Source organism: Dromiciops gliroides, chromosome 4, assembly GCF_019393635.1.
Source record: "Dromiciops gliroides isolate mDroGli1 chromosome 4, mDroGli1.pri, whole genome shotgun sequence".
In the NCBI taxonomy this organism is placed as follows: Eukaryota; Metazoa; Chordata; class Mammalia; order Microbiotheria; family Microbiotheriidae; genus Dromiciops; species Dromiciops gliroides.
In genome coordinates, this window is record NC_057864.1 from 461,793,144 (window position 1) to 461,810,898 (window position 17,755).

The 17,755-nt window shown below is 40.9% G+C and overlaps 1 protein-coding gene across 1 annotated transcript in view; it reads left to right on the forward strand.

Moving 5' to 3' along the window:
• Positions 1–17,755, forward strand: part of NLK (nemo like kinase) — a 132,545-nt gene that overhangs the window by 67,420 nt on the left and 47,370 nt on the right. Inside the window, exons 2-3 of the mRNA XM_044004975.1 lie at positions 3,140–3,269; positions 10,416–10,471. Coding sequence (XP_043860910.1) covers positions 3,140–3,269; positions 10,416–10,471 — 186 coding nt within the window. The remainder of the gene's footprint in view (positions 1–3,139; positions 3,270–10,415; positions 10,472–17,755) is intronic.

The following is a 17,755-nucleotide window of genomic DNA, read 5'->3' on the forward strand; positions in this document are numbered from 1 at the left end:
TTTCAGTGAGGAATCAAAAGTTTTCAGGTCACCATTTACTCCCTCTTCCATAGCTTTCCACCTACTTTTCTGACTGACCAGTAAGAGCCACCTGGTCTGCCTTTTGAGGGTTTGACCCTAGGACTTTAGCCAGGGATTTAAAAGGTGCTTGCACAGGAACCAGGACCCTGAATAGGATATTTGGTGGTTCCCCTGGCTTGGTTAGTTTCATGTTCACTGCTGGCATCCAACTTTATCTGTCCCACATTTTTTCCCTGAAAATAGCTATTCTGCATACAGTTGCTGGAGGTATGAGGATTTCTGTGTTTCGGATGGCATGACAGAGCTGCAGTGTAGTTAGGTCACATCCGTTAGATTCTGGCCTACCAAGATTAATGATGGAACAACCTCTGTCATTTGACTTGGAATCTTGAATTCCTCAGCTCTGGGTTGTAGGACAAAATGGGGTTTTCCCCATTGAAGTTTAATTCATCCCAGAACAATATTCTGAGAAGTCTTTTCTAATGCTAGCCTTTATCTCCTTCTTTGTTGAGATATGACATCATTTGCTGGGTTTTGAATCTCCACAGGGCTGTAAGGGCTTTGGAAGCTGCACCTGACCATGCAGATTTTTCTGTTGCCCACTCACTTAGGGATTGATTATATGTGACATAATGTGTTATTATTAGAATACTAACAGTATGCTGAGTGTTGTATTAAAAAAAATAAAGAGACTAAAGACAGGAGACATTTATTAAATAGTTCCAGCCTAGAATCAGACTTATCTTGAAAATCCTAATATTCTTTACCCTTGGTTAATAAAAATTATTTTAAGAGCCACATACCACCCAATCCACTCAGTAGTGATGATCTATTGGAATTTAAGGAAAATATCATTGAAGTTGGTGGAGACTAGCCATTGTACCAACCACATGAATCCATAAATGTCTCATAAGCACTAATATTCTTCTTGTTTGGTCATGTCCAACTCTTTGTGACCCCGTTTAGGGTTTTGGGCACAGATACTGGAGTGGTTTGCTCTTTCATTCTCCAACTCATTTTACACATGAGGAAACTGAGACAAACAGGGTTAAGTGACTTTCTCGAGGTTAGTGTCTGAGGCTGGATTTGAACTCACAAAGATTCATCTTTCTGACTCCAAGCTTATTGCCACCTAGCTGTCCCACAATAGTCCTAGAAAGAGCTGGTAAGGGCTTGAACTAGGGTGAGAAGAGCATAGATGCTTCTTAGTAGCATTCAGGTCTGAACACATTAAGTGTGCAGAACTTGGCTTGTAAAGAGAGGGGTTCAATTGACTGCAGAAATCTTCCTTTTAGTTGGTTACCCAGGTAACACTTTCTACATGAACAAAATTGTAACTTATGTGCTGTATGCTTCCATGGCACACTTTTCCATTAATACTAATGAATATTGATTTCTTTAAAACGTGTATATTTCCTGATTGTACGTTGCCTATTCGGTATGTTCAGTAGTCATCCTTTTTACTAGAATACTGTGTTTGTATAACCCAAACACATGTCCATGATCTCCTCTTCATCCAGACAAGTCTGTTCTCTCCCCCCTCTCCCAATGGATCATTCAAATTCTTGCCTGCTTGGCTTTCCTAGAGATGGTCAGTCTAAGGATTTCTGTGCCCTTCTTCGTATATGCATTATGTTGGGGAAACCTACAGTTTGGGTGGGTGTCAAGGTCCAGCTAAAGTCATGCTTCTTGGTGAATCCGCCTGACCATTCCAGGCCCCATGCGAGGGTCACTGTCCTCCTGAGATTCTGATTCATGGTCTTTCAGGATGTTTTTTTTTTCTCCTTTGCTGCAGCTGCCATCTTTCCTTTTTCTGATTGACTCTTTTCCATTTTCTTCTCTTCCCTTGTGCCTTTTCTTCTTTTATATCATAGTGTCACTTAGAAGTCTATAAGGAAGTTACCAAGGCTACATTAAAAAAAAGGGGGGGGGTCACATCATTGATTAGATTGAATTAGAATCCTTCCTTGACAGGTTATATAAAATCAATCCCCAACCTTATGGTGATTTATGTAGATCAAATATAAGAAGTAACAGATCTCTGCAAAGAGCCATTGATCCCAGTTACAGAATGTTAGAATTATGGGTGGCTAGCAGTCCTCTAGCCTGACAAGATAAGAGAGGGCCAGGCCCATAGAAGAACTCGGAACCTGACTGTCCATGTTCCATCTAGACTCCAGGTACTATAATTTCCTGTGAGGGATGACTAGGGAATATACTGTGTTTTGCATTTCACATTGCATTTTAATTTTATTAAACAGGTTAATCTGGAATAAAATCCACTGGCTTTTGTTCTATATTAGTGGAATTTTTGTGGCCAGTTTGCCTGTTTGAGGAAAAGATGACAATTGAAGTAGCAATGAATTTTAAAAGTATCAAATTGGAAAGTATGCAAAGAATTAAAACTATGAGCTGTTGAAAACAAAGGGTGATTTTTTTTCCCCTAGTGGGTGTAAAGCAGCAAAGTTGAAAATGCTTGTATTTTTTTCCAGCTTTTAAAAAGATGGATGTTTATGTAAAGCATGAAAAATGTTTAAATGCAATACAGTTGTGACCTGTAATGTTTCTATCTGAGAATGGTTTGAATTCTTTTAAATGAAAGCATAAAACTGTGTGACTATACTTGATTTCCCTCAGCTTTAAAATGAGAATAACACAATCTTCCCATTCCTTGTTAGAATGTGGCATAGTGGAAAAAACTTTGCACTTGGAGTGTTCAGGTCCAAGTTCTGACATTAACAGGATAACCCCGTGCAGCTCACTTAACCTGCAGTTGTGTCCTCTGGAGAACTGGGAAAAGAATGCTTGAGAGTTCATAATTATAATGGTTCCCTATTCTCTGAATCCTCTTGTGATAAGTAAATTCTTGAAAAGGTAAAAGGTAGGTACTTATAGAAATTCATGGCAATGATACTATTTTAAAGGAACAAGCAAAAAAAAAAAGATGGCTAGTGAATTGAACAAGGATGCTTTGAGGGCTTCCCTGCCCCATGTCTTCCTTACCCCTGCCCCGAATGCAGTAGTGGGAAAGCAGTATTAAGTTTTTAAAATGAACAAGCTTTGGAACTGACCCAACACCCCCACCCTTTTCTTTCTCTCCCCTCTCTTGCTTCTCTAGGTCAGTAACAGATCCAAGAGATGGAAAGAGAGTCGCCCTCAAAAAGATGCCCAACGTCTTCCAGAATCTGGTCTCTTGCAAAAGGGTCTTCCGAGAACTGAAGATGTTGTGTTTTTTTAAGCATGATAACGTAAGTGAAATGGGAACTCGTGCTGAGCTGCTTCCTCCAGCCACCTCTTCATAGCAGTGATGGCAGCGGCTAGTTAAAAACGCAGCATGCAACTGCAAGTGAAGCTGAGCTGCAGCCCCAGGTGCTGCGGACGCTGAAGAGACCTCTAGGTGAGGCCAGGAGGATGACCTGTATAGAGGGAGCCGCCATTCTGATGAAAAGTGACAAGGGAGCCAGTCAGCCTTTGGGCTGCTTTGCCTTACTACCTTCCCAGCCCCACCTGGCGCTTCCCCAACTTCTCTGTAATGAGTGCCTGAGGTCTGTGCCTTTGAGGAGACAGGATTGTCTCCCAAGTTTGAATTTAGCCAAACACCTTCATGTTTCCCCTGGAGGTTTTTTTGTGTATTAGGCTCCTAAGCAAGCTGTGCATGCGTGCACACACACCTGAGGCTCACAAAAAGTTGAGGATCCCTTTCTGGAATTTGGCTTGGAAGTCTGAAATTTAAGCCTCTGTTTCTGATTAAATGGGAATTACCTTTTCATTTATATAAGGCCCACCTTCCATATTAGGCAGCATTGATTCTGTTCAGTGTCAGGTTAACTTATAAATTCTTAGAATGTGCTGTCTCTGCTTGTCAGATTATGTTTGTCTATTTTTAATTTACAAGAGCTTAAGTTGTCCCATATTTTAAAAGCCTATAAAGTGGTGCTCACATTTGAGGGGAAAATAAATTAGAAAGAAACTACAAACCAGGCTTTTATTAAGGAGTGTAGAACTCCTGGGTAAATTATACCTTTTTTGTGATTGAAATGAATAAGCACATTTAAGTGAATGCTGAAGTGTATTGACTGACAGGTCAATATTGATTGAGGCAAAGCAGATGTTATTATTAGCTATGGGGCAATATTAATATTCAAAATAAATGCTGGTAATCATTGGCCCCTTTTTGAAGCATCATTTTTGTTCTTCAATATTTTAAATCAGAATTAAAATTAGAATTGTCAAGTAGAGTACTTTCTTGGGTGAAAATAGTGTACTACAGATGTTGTAATCCTACTCATTTGCACTATTTTTGATGATTGGGTTTCAGGGTCCAGACTCACTTTTTCTTCCTGGGGCAAATAGAATGCATTGCACTTTGAAAGATGTCTTTCTCAGCAAACCAAAGATGAGTTTTCTTTTCTGTGTGTTTAAGTTTTCACCTGAGATGACATGTTGCTTTTCCCTTCCTCGGTTACTGACTTTCTAGGACTGGAAACACTTCCTTCTTAAACTGAATGTTTCGTTCTATGAAGCTGGTTTCAGATATGCTGTTTTATTTGTCAACATGAAAGCTCTTAAAAGGAAAAAAAGGATTTCTTGTGATCTGGCCTATTTGTTGGCATCTGGAGTGCTTTGGTCTGTTGGCCAAGGTAGATTTTTTCATATTCCTTCACGTTGTAGTGAAAAGATCACCCTGGTTAGGGAGGCTGAGAGGATTTAGGTTCCAATTCTTAGTGTGTGTGTGTGTGTGTGTGTGTGTGTGTGTGTGTGTGTGTGTGTGTGTGTGTGTGTGAGAGAGAGAGAGAGAGAGAGAGAGAGAGAGAGAGAGAGAGACATTGGGCAAGTCATTTAAATTCCTAAACCTCAATTTCCTTGTCTCTAGGATTAGATAAGGTGAGGTCCTTCCCAGTTCTAAATCTCTGTTCATACAGAGTTCTCGGTTCTGAAGGTTTGTAGGTCTTTGCCCAAGGAGGGCTATTAAACTTCCTGTAGGATTCACTTATTTTTGTCAGCCCAAAGAAGTTTCCTTTTCAAAGGGTTTGATGTTCCTGCCTTATTGTAAACCCGCCCCCCCCCCTCCCGCCCGCCCAAGTTATCTTGTAAAGTAGTGGGCTGTTATTTTGTGGCCAGGGGCTCAGATTTGTTAACAATCCAGAGTCAGGCATTCCTAAGGTTTGGTTCTGTGTTCTTCTACTTGTCTGAGCACCCTTGGCATCCTCAGTGCATTGTCAGAGGCACAAGGAAAGAATAGTTCAGGTTTCTGTGGCAAAGGAATGTTATGGAGGTGGTGCCAGGAGTACACCACTTGTTTTAACATTCTCAGTGGTTTGCTGTGCTTTGTATAGAAAGAGGATGCATGGTGGAATAAGCCATCAATTCTCTGGGCTCATGTCTTAGCTTGGTGACTCACTCCCATAGAGTTACTAATTAGGGTACAAAGACTGTTTCTTTTTTCCCTGCCTCCCACTCTGACACTAACTGGACCCTTTAAAATCTTACTAATGAAAACACAGCCTCCTAAGCTTGGAACTACTGGTGTCTGACAAAACAGAGCCACTTTGCCATTACCTCAGCCCAAAGGTGGAGACAGTTTAAATCAAAGCTTTTTAAATCATGGCTCGTGACCCCATATGGGATCACATACTGAATGTTAGAGTTGTGAAAAATTTGGCAATAGTCAAAGGTTATGTCTACCTATTTTATATACCTATATACCTGGGGTCCCATAAAAATTTCTTAAGTGAAAAGGGGTCATGAGCAGAAAAGGTTTTAGAAGCCCTGATTTAAATGACAAATGGCATTTTGCCCCCAGTTTCTTCTACATTTAAGTATCTGTCTTCCAGAGCTATCCTAGAACTAGCAGAACAGGCTAGAACCAGCCCAAGATGGAAAGGTTAGTGGAGTTTTTTCAGACCCAGAAAACTCAGTCATTCAACAAATATTTGATAAGTTTTGATCACCTCTTAAGTACATATCTCTGTGGGCAATACCCCCAAAAAAGTACAAAATGGGTCCCATCTGGTAAGCAGTTTGTTGTCTGGCTTGAAAGAAAACATACACTGGAAAAATTTATCCATATAATACAGTAGAAAATAAATTTAGGATGATTGATAAAGGCAGTTAGTATTATTGGAACAAGTTCAGATGATGGGAAAGATCTCTGTGGGCCAGAGGAAAGCTGAGTAGATGGAAGTTGGGGTAATTAGGAATTGGGGTAAAATTTGCATAGGCAGAGAAAAGAGTATAGATCAGGGGTAGTCAGACTATGGCTAGAGGGGCAAAAGCTGGGCCTTAGAGCTAAGAAATGTTTGTACATTTTTATTTTATTTTATTATTTATTTATTTGGTTTTTGGTGGGACAATGAGGGTTAAGTGACTTGCCCAGGGTCACACAGCTAGTAAGTGTCAAGTGTCTGAGGCCAGATTTGAACTCGGGTCCTCCTGAATCCAGGGCCGGTGCTTTATCCACTGCGCCACCTAGCTCTGCCCCCTTTTTGTACATTTTTAAACACAATAAAACTAGTTTGTTGATCCCTGGTATCGAGGGTTTGTGTTGGGAGGGCTAGAAGATGAAGTTGGAAGAGTAGGATAACATTGGATTTTGGAAGTCTCTGATGCTGGACTGAGGAGTTTGTTGTGCAGAGGGAAAATGAGAACAAAAGTAGTGGTGTAAGAAGATTTATTGGGCAGCTAGGAGACACTTGACCCTTACTAACTGTGTGACCCTGGTCAAGTCATTTAACCCTCATTGCCCCACCAAAAAAAAAGGAGCGAGAAAGATGATTTATTTAGCTGCTTTATGCAGAGTGGGCTTTGTTCTTTAGTTACCACTTATATGTCGTAGAAAATCTACCAATGTCCTCGATGTTGGGGATGTTCTTTTCAAAGCTGTCTCCGAGGCCATTGGCTCCACACTGACTAATACCCAGTGATCTTTGCTGATGACCACTTATTATCATTATAAACTGGTAACATGGGAAAAGAAAGAGATGATACTTTGTCTACAGTCAAAGGAAAATTGTGTAAAGCTCTCTAGAGATGGCTTGTCCCTTAGGTCTTGTGTGCACCTGATCAACACCAAGACCTATAGACAGAAAAGGCAGAAAATACTGCTCTCACTTTTCTGACACTGTCCCTCTCCCCTGGCCAAATGGTTCCCATGGAGATGTGAGACCTCTCCTAGTCCTGGGCTCAACAGTCTAAGTAGGGAAAGAAGGAAAGATAGAGGCAGGAAAGGACCAGTTCCCAATGTCCTCTGCATAGGGCAGCACCATTCAGACAGGGACTTTTCATGATCATCAGTAAAGTTATGGCTCTGCCAGGGCCCCCAAAATGGCCATAGGCATTAATGGAGAGAGAATCTACATCCTTGAGATTGTGGCTCCATCAGAGTGTGGAGATGGAGGTATAACATTCTGCCATACCTGTAGAAACTAATGGCCCTTTGCAGCCTATCATTAATCCATTAGTACTGGAGCATATGTGGTCTAGGCATAATTCATGGGCTACACTATCAATGAGCTATGCATGTAGTCTGGGCTGGTAACAGATTGGAAGGTTGGAGCTCTTCAATTTCACCGGGGTGGTAGATTTTCCTACAGACTCCCTGGAGGATCAGTGCAGAGATGGTGGCCATGTAATTCCTTATACTGGATGGTTTGGGCTTATTTGTGTACCAGAAGGGCTCTGCTGTTCAAGGGTAAGAAGTAGCCAAGGTTAGGGGGGCAGCTAGGGGGTGCAGTGGATAGAGGCCCTGGAGTCAGCAGTACCTGAGTTCAAATCCAGCCTCAGACACTTAACACTAACTAGCTGTGTGACCCTGGGCAAGTCACTTAACCCCAATTGCCTCACCAAAAAAAGAAGAAGCAGCCAAGGCTGTTATGGAAGCAGATTATCCATGGGGAATTGGACCTGCCTATTGTGATTAGGAAGCTGGTGATACTTTGTGATGTCCTGTTATATATATAGAAGGCACAGCTTCCAAGTAGTGGGTAAGAGAGAAAAGCAATACCTTTGGTTGGTTATCTACTAAAATTAAATGTACTAGATAGAGCCTTCCATGAAGTTTTTGCCTAGAGTTCCCTCAAAATGTTTCAGGACCTTAAAATTGTTGTCATTGGTTGTTCAGTCGTTTTCAGTCCTGCCTGACTCTTCATGACCTCATTTGGAGTTTTCATGGCAAAGACACTGGAGTGGTTCACCATTTGCTTCTCCAGCTCATTTTACAGATGAGGAAACTGAAACTAACAGGATTAAGTGACTTGACCAGGCTCACACAGCTAGGAAGTGTCCAGGCCCCCACTATCCACTGTGCCACCTAACCACCCGAACCTAATAATTGTTCATTTTTTTCATGCTTTATCAAGACTAAGTCATTTGCTGATCATGTAAGCTGTTTTTTAGTGAATCTTCTAACATGAAAGTTAAAATTCTCAAAACTAACTTCTCAGAATGAGATTTCTGGTAACTCTTGAAAGAGTTGCTTTAGGGGGCATCTAGGTGCCACAATGGATAAAGCACCAGCCCTGGATTCAAGAGGACCTGAATTCAAATGCAGCCTCAGACACTTGACACTAGCTTTGTGACCCTGGGCAAAAAAGAAAAAAAAGAAAAGAGAGAAAGAATTGCTTTGGTTTCTTGGATCTTCAAAACATATAGTTAGGAAGATAATTTGTCAATGTTTGCAAATATTTTGAAGATACAAAGAACCAAACAGCTCTTTCAAAAGCCAACTTGAAGCAAAGACTGGTTGGCTAAATGGCAGATTTAGGAAGGAAACATGCGGGCAGAAAACCTGGGCCTTGGGGCCCTGAAAAGCTTCCTTTTACTCTGGCTCCTTTTCATCATTTGGCAATTTCTGGTTTATCTTGGTGAGTTTCATATCCATGTGACTTAAATACTAGAGCCACCTTCCAGAAATGCTTGGTAAGCCTTTCTCCTGATAAGGTTTAGCATGCTCATTTTGGGGCGGGAAGGAGAAGAGAAGGAGAAGGGGGATGCGACCACAAACATGAAAGATTCCCTACTGAGTTCTGAAATGTCATTTCCTTCATGGCTTCACATTTACCACTGAGTACCGTGGTTCAGATGTCTAGCCCCATTTTTTACTTGTGGCTTTTCTACAAATAACCTCACTAGAGAGTGTGGAGAAAGAAGAAGGCTCCATTCTTGTGTATCAGGGTTCAAATGTATGGTTGTCACTTTCCTCTGGATAACCTCTAATTATAGCAGATAGATTTGAAGTGTAAAATGGCTTTGTCTAATGGACGCTGTCACTCCAGCCTTCTCCCTCCACTCCCAGAAGCAGGATGTGCGTTGTTCAGAGACAGAATGTTAAATGAGGGAGACGTCAAACGAAGCACTAATTTCCAACTGCCTTCTCCAGGAGTCGAATATTCATGTTCAGAAATTGGTCCATCATGTTATTTTGGAGCAAATTTACATGGACTGATCGAATTGAGTAATTAGAGCTTTTTTAAAAAAGAAAAAATAGAGAATGAACTTAATTTTCAAATCAAAAAAAAGGATTCCTTGACGTTACTGGGAAATATATCATTTCAGCATATTCCAGTACCCAAGTATAAACATTCTAGGTCCGAAAAAGCAGATGGGGATTGTTAATAAAAATTTTTTTTAAATATTCAGAAACTACTTTGCCTAATTGGCCTTTAAATTGTACATTGATGCTGTCACTTTACAGGAAGAGGTTACCTTGATTTGAACTTTGCGAAAGGAAATGCTTCTCTGAAAGGGAGTAATCCTTAAAGGATCCGGTCACTACCGGGAACCTGAGGCTGCTAGATCCATCGGAGATGGTATTCCTTCTCCTGCCTGCTACTGTGTTCTGCCATTTAGCCCATTTAGGATTTTTCCATGAGTAAAGTGGGCTTATTACTTAGGAGAGATATAATGGGGGCTGATGGGGAAGTAGAGGGATAAGGAAGCAGGCAAGAGATCCATTTGATTGTTGCTATGCTGGACTGACTCAGGGGCTGTTGGCACATACTGTATCTGGGGTGCTTCTGATTGTAGCCATTCGCAACCTACAGAGACATTAAGTACAGTGCCAAAGCTACAACCTACCAAGATAGCCTCTTGCAACAACATTAAATATATGCATGTTGGGGGGGAAGAGCCACAGCTGGCACTTCTGGGTTCTCCAGTGCTATGTCCTCTGGCCACTTGGCAAAGGGCTCTAGAAAAACAACTCCCAAGCCATGTTAAGTGCTTCGGATTGTGAGTGACTTGGCTCATAGATTTAGCTCTCAGTTAAGCCCAGCACATGGCTGGAATTGAATTTGGAAGTAATCAAAGGGCTACAGGTGCTTCCTTGGATTTGTTATGGGACGAATTGTCTTCCCATCTTGGTTCTCTAATTTTGACTCTTTTTTTCTTTCCCTCAGGTACTCTCTGCCCTTGACATACTCCAACCTCCACACATTGACTATTTCGAAGAAATGTATCCTAACTGGGAAATATGAAAGAAGGGGATGTTGTTTGGTTGATTTGGGGTCTCCCAGCACCAGCCTAGGCTACCTTCTTGATAAGGTACCACATGTAAATGTAAGCTTTACGGAAGTAATTGAACAGGTACCTCCCAGAACAGGTAATTTTCAAATTCTGACCAAGGTGGTTCCCCAAAACAGAACTTCTAAACCCTAAAAGAGATCAAAGTTGAGCAGAGATACGTATTAAAAGGAATTAGAAGAATCAAATTGTGATTGCATTTCACCAATGATTTCAAGGTGACATTGAGCAGGTCATTTACCTGCTCTACATCTCTTGTAAAATTCAGTTGCCCCCTGTTCCTAGTACACTTGGCCCTGGGGTGAAAATTGATGAGTTAAATACTTAGGGAGTCCTGTGAGTTTCTTGAAAGAAATAATCCAATATTACTTTGTTACTGCTGTAACTACTACCTTAAAGAGCATATCAGGTCTTTTTCATAAGAATATCCTGTAATCAAATAATATCTGGGCATATTCATCTGGGACTAGTGTGTAAGTATAAGAAAATGGGTGTGTTGCTTCAGTTTACTTCATCAGATAGTCGTAGATGAGTTACCTTTTGATGCCAGTTGATGTTTTGCATTTAACTTGAATTCCAAATTGAATGTCAAGGAATATACTGAAAAAATGGATTTGGTAATGTCACAAGTGTGAAATTCCTTCATACTCATATTTTATCCCTGTCTAAGAGGAGAAATAAACCTCTGGCAGTGAGATATTTTCACGTCCTGAGTACTTAGAGTAATAAGCAGGAGAGTGTGTTTCTTCACAAGTGGAAGATCATGACCATGTCAGATAAGTTCTGGGACTTCCTTGATGAGTTCTGGAGAGCTAGGAACATTGAGGACATTCCCAAAGGAGGAGGATGGAACAGAAGCAGCAGGCACACCCGCTCTGGAATGTTCCAGCCTTCTCAAGACCTTTCTGTGTTTTGCAGGGGAGTAGCTCCTTTTCAGGATTTTGTGGCTTGTGCACTTTAAACATGGCAGCTTACATGAATGAAGCACTACCATTAAAGAAGAAAAATGTGGTTTTTACTGGCGTTTGCAGCTTAACTAGCGGGACCATCTACTAAGACAGAGCCTGCAAATTTATTCTATCAATACTTGTTTATGGCTAGTTTATGGCTAGTGTCTAAAATTTCTGGAGGCATTGAAGTGCATAAGATGGGTATGTCCTGGATGACAAATCCCCTTTTAGTACTATCGTCCTCCCGTAAGTGCCCGGCATTCATGTTTTCCACAGCTGATCTTTCATATAGTTAAGTTTCTCCTTTGCTTCTTTCCACCTCCCAGCATTGTTTGCTCTGTCCCTCCTTTTTTGGTTTTTTTTTCATGTAGCATCATAGCTTATTGTTCTGGGACACCTTCATTCACATCCTCTATGAACAAAGCCAGTAGCAAAAGGGTTGGAAGAAATTCCTCCAGGAAGAGGTAGTGGCAGTGATCCTGCCCAGGGTCAGTTCCTGGAGACCAGGCTAAGCCAAGGCCTGCTCCTGCAGTTTGGTCTCCATGAAGGTCACTAGGTCCTGCCAGGGCTTGGTCATCTGGGACTTCTGCCCATCACTAGGCAGAGGACCATCTTGAGAGAGACAAGAGTGCCCCCTGCTGGAACAGCACAAGCAAACTAGTTAAGTTTGGTGGAAATTCACCTCCTGAAATGTATTCCTTGGCCTCTAAAATGTCCAATAACAAAATCTCTCTTTTGAGAGATGTTACAGTATTATATACTTTCTGGTAAAGAAAACCTTTTTGGAGTCAGGGGAGGGTATTTAGTAAATGCCAAGTACAGTCAGCTCTGCTATAACACTTGTTTGGAAAATGTGAATTCATTCCACCATTGATATATTGGGAACTCTTTTAGCAGAAAGCACTTTCACATTTCCTTATGTGTGATTTAATCAGCAAGAAACAGAAAATGAACAAACATACACATGCGCGCGCACCCCCCTGCAACAACATCAGTTCCTTGTGTGTTGTTGGGAAGGTTGGATAATACATACCCCTTCACAATAACTCCCAAGCCCCCATGGCCACTTCCAGAGACAACCTTAAGATCTTTTTCAAGGTCTGGTGCCATCTTCTGGTTCTGTAGGAGCTGTGGACTGGGGACAGCTGGTCCATTCCTTCCTCCTCCCTTCCCTTCAACCATGGCAGACTCCAGGGCTGCTGACACTGCCCTGTGAGAGTAATCGTTCATCATGTATAAAACTGTTCTACCATCTTTATTAGGTTCCTATCATTTTTTATGTTACTGAGGAAGTGTTTGAGTATTGTGCCCCTGACCCCATTTTCCCCATAAGCCCTGTGGGTTTTATTACATGATTTTGCGTAGCAAGGTAGTTTCAGGAAACAGACATGCTACATTTTAGCAGAACTTACCATATGTATTCTTGAGTTGTTCTCCCTGACTAGACCCAAAGAACGTTAGCTCTGTAAGGAGCCTTAAAAAGTCTGGATACTTGATTAATTCATGTTAACATGCTGTTCTGTATTGCCAATCATGCAGCATTTTACACCAGACAGCAATTTGGGTACTGTAGTGCGTAGGACTCTGGTCCTCTAGATCACATTGGGCAGGGTTCCCAGAGCCGCTGATTGATTGATATGGACAGTAGCAGGGCTGAGTATGTGGGCACAGACTTCCAGAGCATCCCCATTCTTGTTCCCCAGCACCTTTACCTTGTCTCCTCATCCCCCACCATCCTTCTCAGGAGTAGATCATGAGGTTTCAGTTCAGGAGCAGAGTGACTCTTCACTCAGATGTTTGACTTTAATACTTCACCTTGTTTTGTGCTCATCTCAAATTTCCACTCATGGTCTGGCTATTTTAAAGCAGATAAAACCCTGCTTTTTGAAGCCCTGTTTTTATCTTTGACATGCTGCAGCCTGCAGCCTTTGTAGAAGTAGGTCTCTCCTGTTAACCTTCCAGTGTAGCTTGGAAAGCCAGGACTTTGCCTCTTTGCCATACGTATAACAGTGGGGAAAGAAAGCAGTGGGGTGTTTGGTGCTTTATAGGGCTTGGACAGGTACAGACAGGTCCTGGTTCTTCTTAACAGTAAAGGAAACTGTCCAGAGTTTGTGAATAATAAATAGGAGTTTTCAAAGTCATTTTTAGGAGACTCCAGACCTCCCTGGATTAGAAACTATAGGAGGTAGTGAGCAGTTCATTGTATTAGAAATCTGAGATGTCGTGTTACAGTAGGAAAAGCACTGGATTTGATATCAAGAAGGTCTGGGTTCCAGTCCTAGCTCTGCCACTGACTAGTGTGACCTTAGACAAGTTGCTTAATTTTGCTGACCTGCAGTTTCCTCATCTACAAAATGGGTATAATAATATTTCCATGCCTACCTCACAGATATATTGTGAGGATCAGGTGAGACAATGGATAAAAAGCACTTTGTAAATCATAACCAATGTATAAATGGTAACTATTATCGGCTACTAAATATTTTCTATTGCTGCTGATCCTCTTAGTAATCTTAGTAGAGACTTCTCTGCACACCTGCTTATCCTTTGGCATAGTTTAAGTCTCTTAAAACAATTCTGCCATAACTGAGGCAAAAAGGAAAGGGGGCGGGGAGGGAGGAAGGAAGGAAGGCCGCCCAATATCATGGCCCTCACTTCTCACTCTTAGAAATGAGAATATTCACTACCTGGCTCACAAGAATGTTGAAAATTGGCATGACTTCAAAATAACAGCCTGCCATTTGTCCCCAGGTTTGCCGACTCCAGCTCTCTTTCTGTAATAGCCAGGCAGCATAGCCCATATATATGTTATCTAATTTTAAAAAAACAACAACAACAACAAACCACCTTTGGACATGCCATTGATTATAAACATTGGAGTATGTTACATTTTTAGCTTCAACCATTCAATTCTGCCTTTCCCATAATTTGGATCTAGACCAGTAGAAATTGGTTTTGAGAACTTAGAAGCCAACAATCTTTGAGTTACATGAGGCATTACTGCAGAGTTTTGAGCATAGTAGCATGAGCCAAAGAAGGGGTTTAAATTCAGTGAATAAAGGCACCAGTACAAGCCCTCAAGAAATGCTTCTCAGACTCTCACTGTTAGTTGTAAGGGAAAAAAATAATACAACTTTTCCCACTGTAAATAGAGTGCCATATACCTTCTTTTCCCTTTCAGGATGCTGCCAGTAAGATTATTGGTTTTGTTGTAGGCAGACACTATCTGAAAAACTGATTCAAAGCTAATTATAATTTTAGGGAATCTGAGGAGTTATGAGAATTTTTGTATAATAAAGATAATCAAGCCTATCCGTTATAGATAGGCTACTGTACAGTTCTCTCTCCTTCACACAAACACATTTTCCCCCTCTCAAGAGACTATAGCTGCCTTACAGGTCTGTTTCTCAGAATGTGTAATTGACAAGGCTACATCTCTGCCCAAAAGAGGCTCAGGTTGGTTTCAATCTTTCTTTTTGGTAGGAAAACATTTAGCTTTGCTTGAGGCAAACTGAAGAAAAGAATGTCTTTATTGAATTTCACATTAGTATATCTTCCCACACAGTACAAGAGTTATGGAAAATTTATGTATAGAAGAAGTGGGGAATTCCAAGAAGACTGATCTTCTTCCTTTTGTGTTTTCACATGATTGTGTCTAATTCGTCAACTTCTCAGGACAGTATTTTTCGTGGTACTGTAGGAAAGCTTCATTCAGTCTTTCTTAGTAACACAAAGAATGTGCTGAGAATACAGCACATTGGAGGGTTGCAATTTCCTTGTTTTATCTCATGTGTGTTGAGCCTACAAGGAAACAATCTGGGATGTGATTAGTGACTTTAATTGTTATAAATGGCCTTAAAGCTGATGCTAAATGTTTAACTGGCAAACTTTTTATTGTAAAACTTATTCATCTCAAAATTACTAAAAATTGATTTATAATAAAATTATAACAAATACAAAATTATAATAAATGCTTGAATTTTTTAAAAAAATTTAATTATAGTATATACGTAGGTAGGCCCAGCAATGAGCTCATCATTACGTCCCTGTGGGGTTGAGAATGGGTCTTAATATCTTGGACAAATACAGAACTTTTTGGACAAAGCTTGTTGTTGTCATCATGTTGAAACACATGAACCACATGTTTGAGGGAAATAATCTAAAGAGTGTGAATGAAGCAAACCTTCTCTGATAAGAATGATTACCAGGAGACTATGAAACCTTCCAAGGCTCCCAAAGAACAATATTTTAAGCATTGTTTAAACAGAAATTTGCTTTTGTTTTTCTGAGGCCACTGAGGCTACCTCATAGCAATTTATTTAAGCCAACTCTATCACTTGGTATCTCTTACCTGGTAGATAGTGGCTTCATTTCTGGACATTATGGACTAAAACAAATATTCTTAGTGGAGAGCATTTCTGGTCCTATCTTGCCATCATTGCCTCTTCAAAGTTAAGGGCCAGTGATATATTTGTCTTGCAGTTGATTCTCCCGTCCTCCCTTAGCCCCCGAGGATCCCAGGAGTCACTGAAGAACTAGGAGAAAACATGTAGCACACGAGTACTGTAGATAACTACACGTGTGACAAGTACCGAGAGCCTCAGGCCTGTTCCCTCGGGCAGGAACAAGTACAATGGAGCACGACCTTTGGAACACCCAGCTCTTTTTCTTTCCCTTTTGTTGTCCTTCCAAATCAGGTAACCAGAACCATGGGTGCTGATGGAAGTTTCAGCTGTGCCTTTGAAAAGCATTCGTTTTTTTCAGGGAATATTTTTTTGCATAGAGTTTCTCAGTGTTATCTGAGTATAAATTGAAAGAACATGAGTTTGTGTATCATGTGGATATTCATTCCTTAGCACGTGGGGATAGGTAGATTTTTGACTCATCTAACTGGACACTCAGGGAAAGCCATAAATTAAATATGTTATGGTCCCTGCTTGTTATGGAGTTTGCAGTCTAATGAAATGCAGCTAAATAATTAAATACAGAACAATGAGAAGTACAAAAGAGAGGTTTAAACAGAGTGCTAGGTGAGATCTGAAGCAGAAATGGACATTACACCCTGAGGGGGCAGCAGGGAAGACTTGTGGGTTGAGATGTTCTTCGAGCTGAGCTACTAAAGGATGGGTAGAACTAAAGTATATAAAGATGGGCAGAGGAGGGAAAGGGTACAGTCCAGGAAACAAATAGGCAGAGCTAAGATATGCAGGCAGTGGGACACAAGATAGGAATAGTAGATTGTGGTGGTGACATAGTAGAGTGTCTTCACGTACCGTACTTGGAAGAGCTGTTATTTTGTCCGAAGGGAGAACTCCCTCCATCAATGCAGATTGCAGTCTAGAGTGTAGCCTAAGGCTTATGGCATCCAGAGCTTGTGATTTGTCAAGGGTTACACAGATGGTATCAGAGTTAGGATCTGAACCTAGGTCTTTGCAACTGAGCCCCACTCCATCCACGATACTATGGTGCTTCTGCTGTCCCCCATAGCATAGCAATAATTGGTTAACATGCTGGATTTTTGTTTTAGTTTTTAACATTCCTTTTTATAAGATTTTGAGATCCAAATTTTCCTCCCTCCCTTCCTTCCCATCCCCCTCTCCAAGTCAGCAAGCAATCTGGTAGAGGTTATACAGTATAATCAGCATATTGGATTTTGGCCTATCTTCCTTGTCTGTAGCCTGTTTTCCTTTAAGATCATGCCTAATATCTTTTAGTGAGTCCATACCCCCTTCTGCCATGACTCTTACAACTAAATAGTTCATCAGACAGTGATATCAAGTGATTTTTCTCGGTGCAGAATAGAGTCTTCATTCTGGCATAGTGTCAGTGAATGTTTTGATCTATCTGTTTGTTCATTTAACAGATGTTAGTGGGTGCCCAGGACGTGGGAGGAGAACCCTAGACATAGTTATATTTTTGGAGGGAAGAGAAGGAAGATTATTTTGTTTTGTTTCTTATTTTTCTAAAGGACTCTTCCTTTTCCATTGCTCCTCTTCTCAATTGTATTTACTTGCATTTTCAGTTTCCTGCACCTCCAAAATAATGACTTCAACAAAACAATGTGATGAATTCCAGGCAGCATTGGGCTGAGTGAACACATGCCTGTGATTCATTGAAAGATATGCCTTCTGTCATCCTACTGTCCCAGCTGTTTGTGCTGTTGATACCGGTCTGGTCTTGGCTTTTATTGACATTGTGAGATACCGAGTTTTAGAATAAACTGGAGACACATAAATTACTATCAAGTTCTATCAGGCAGGAGGATA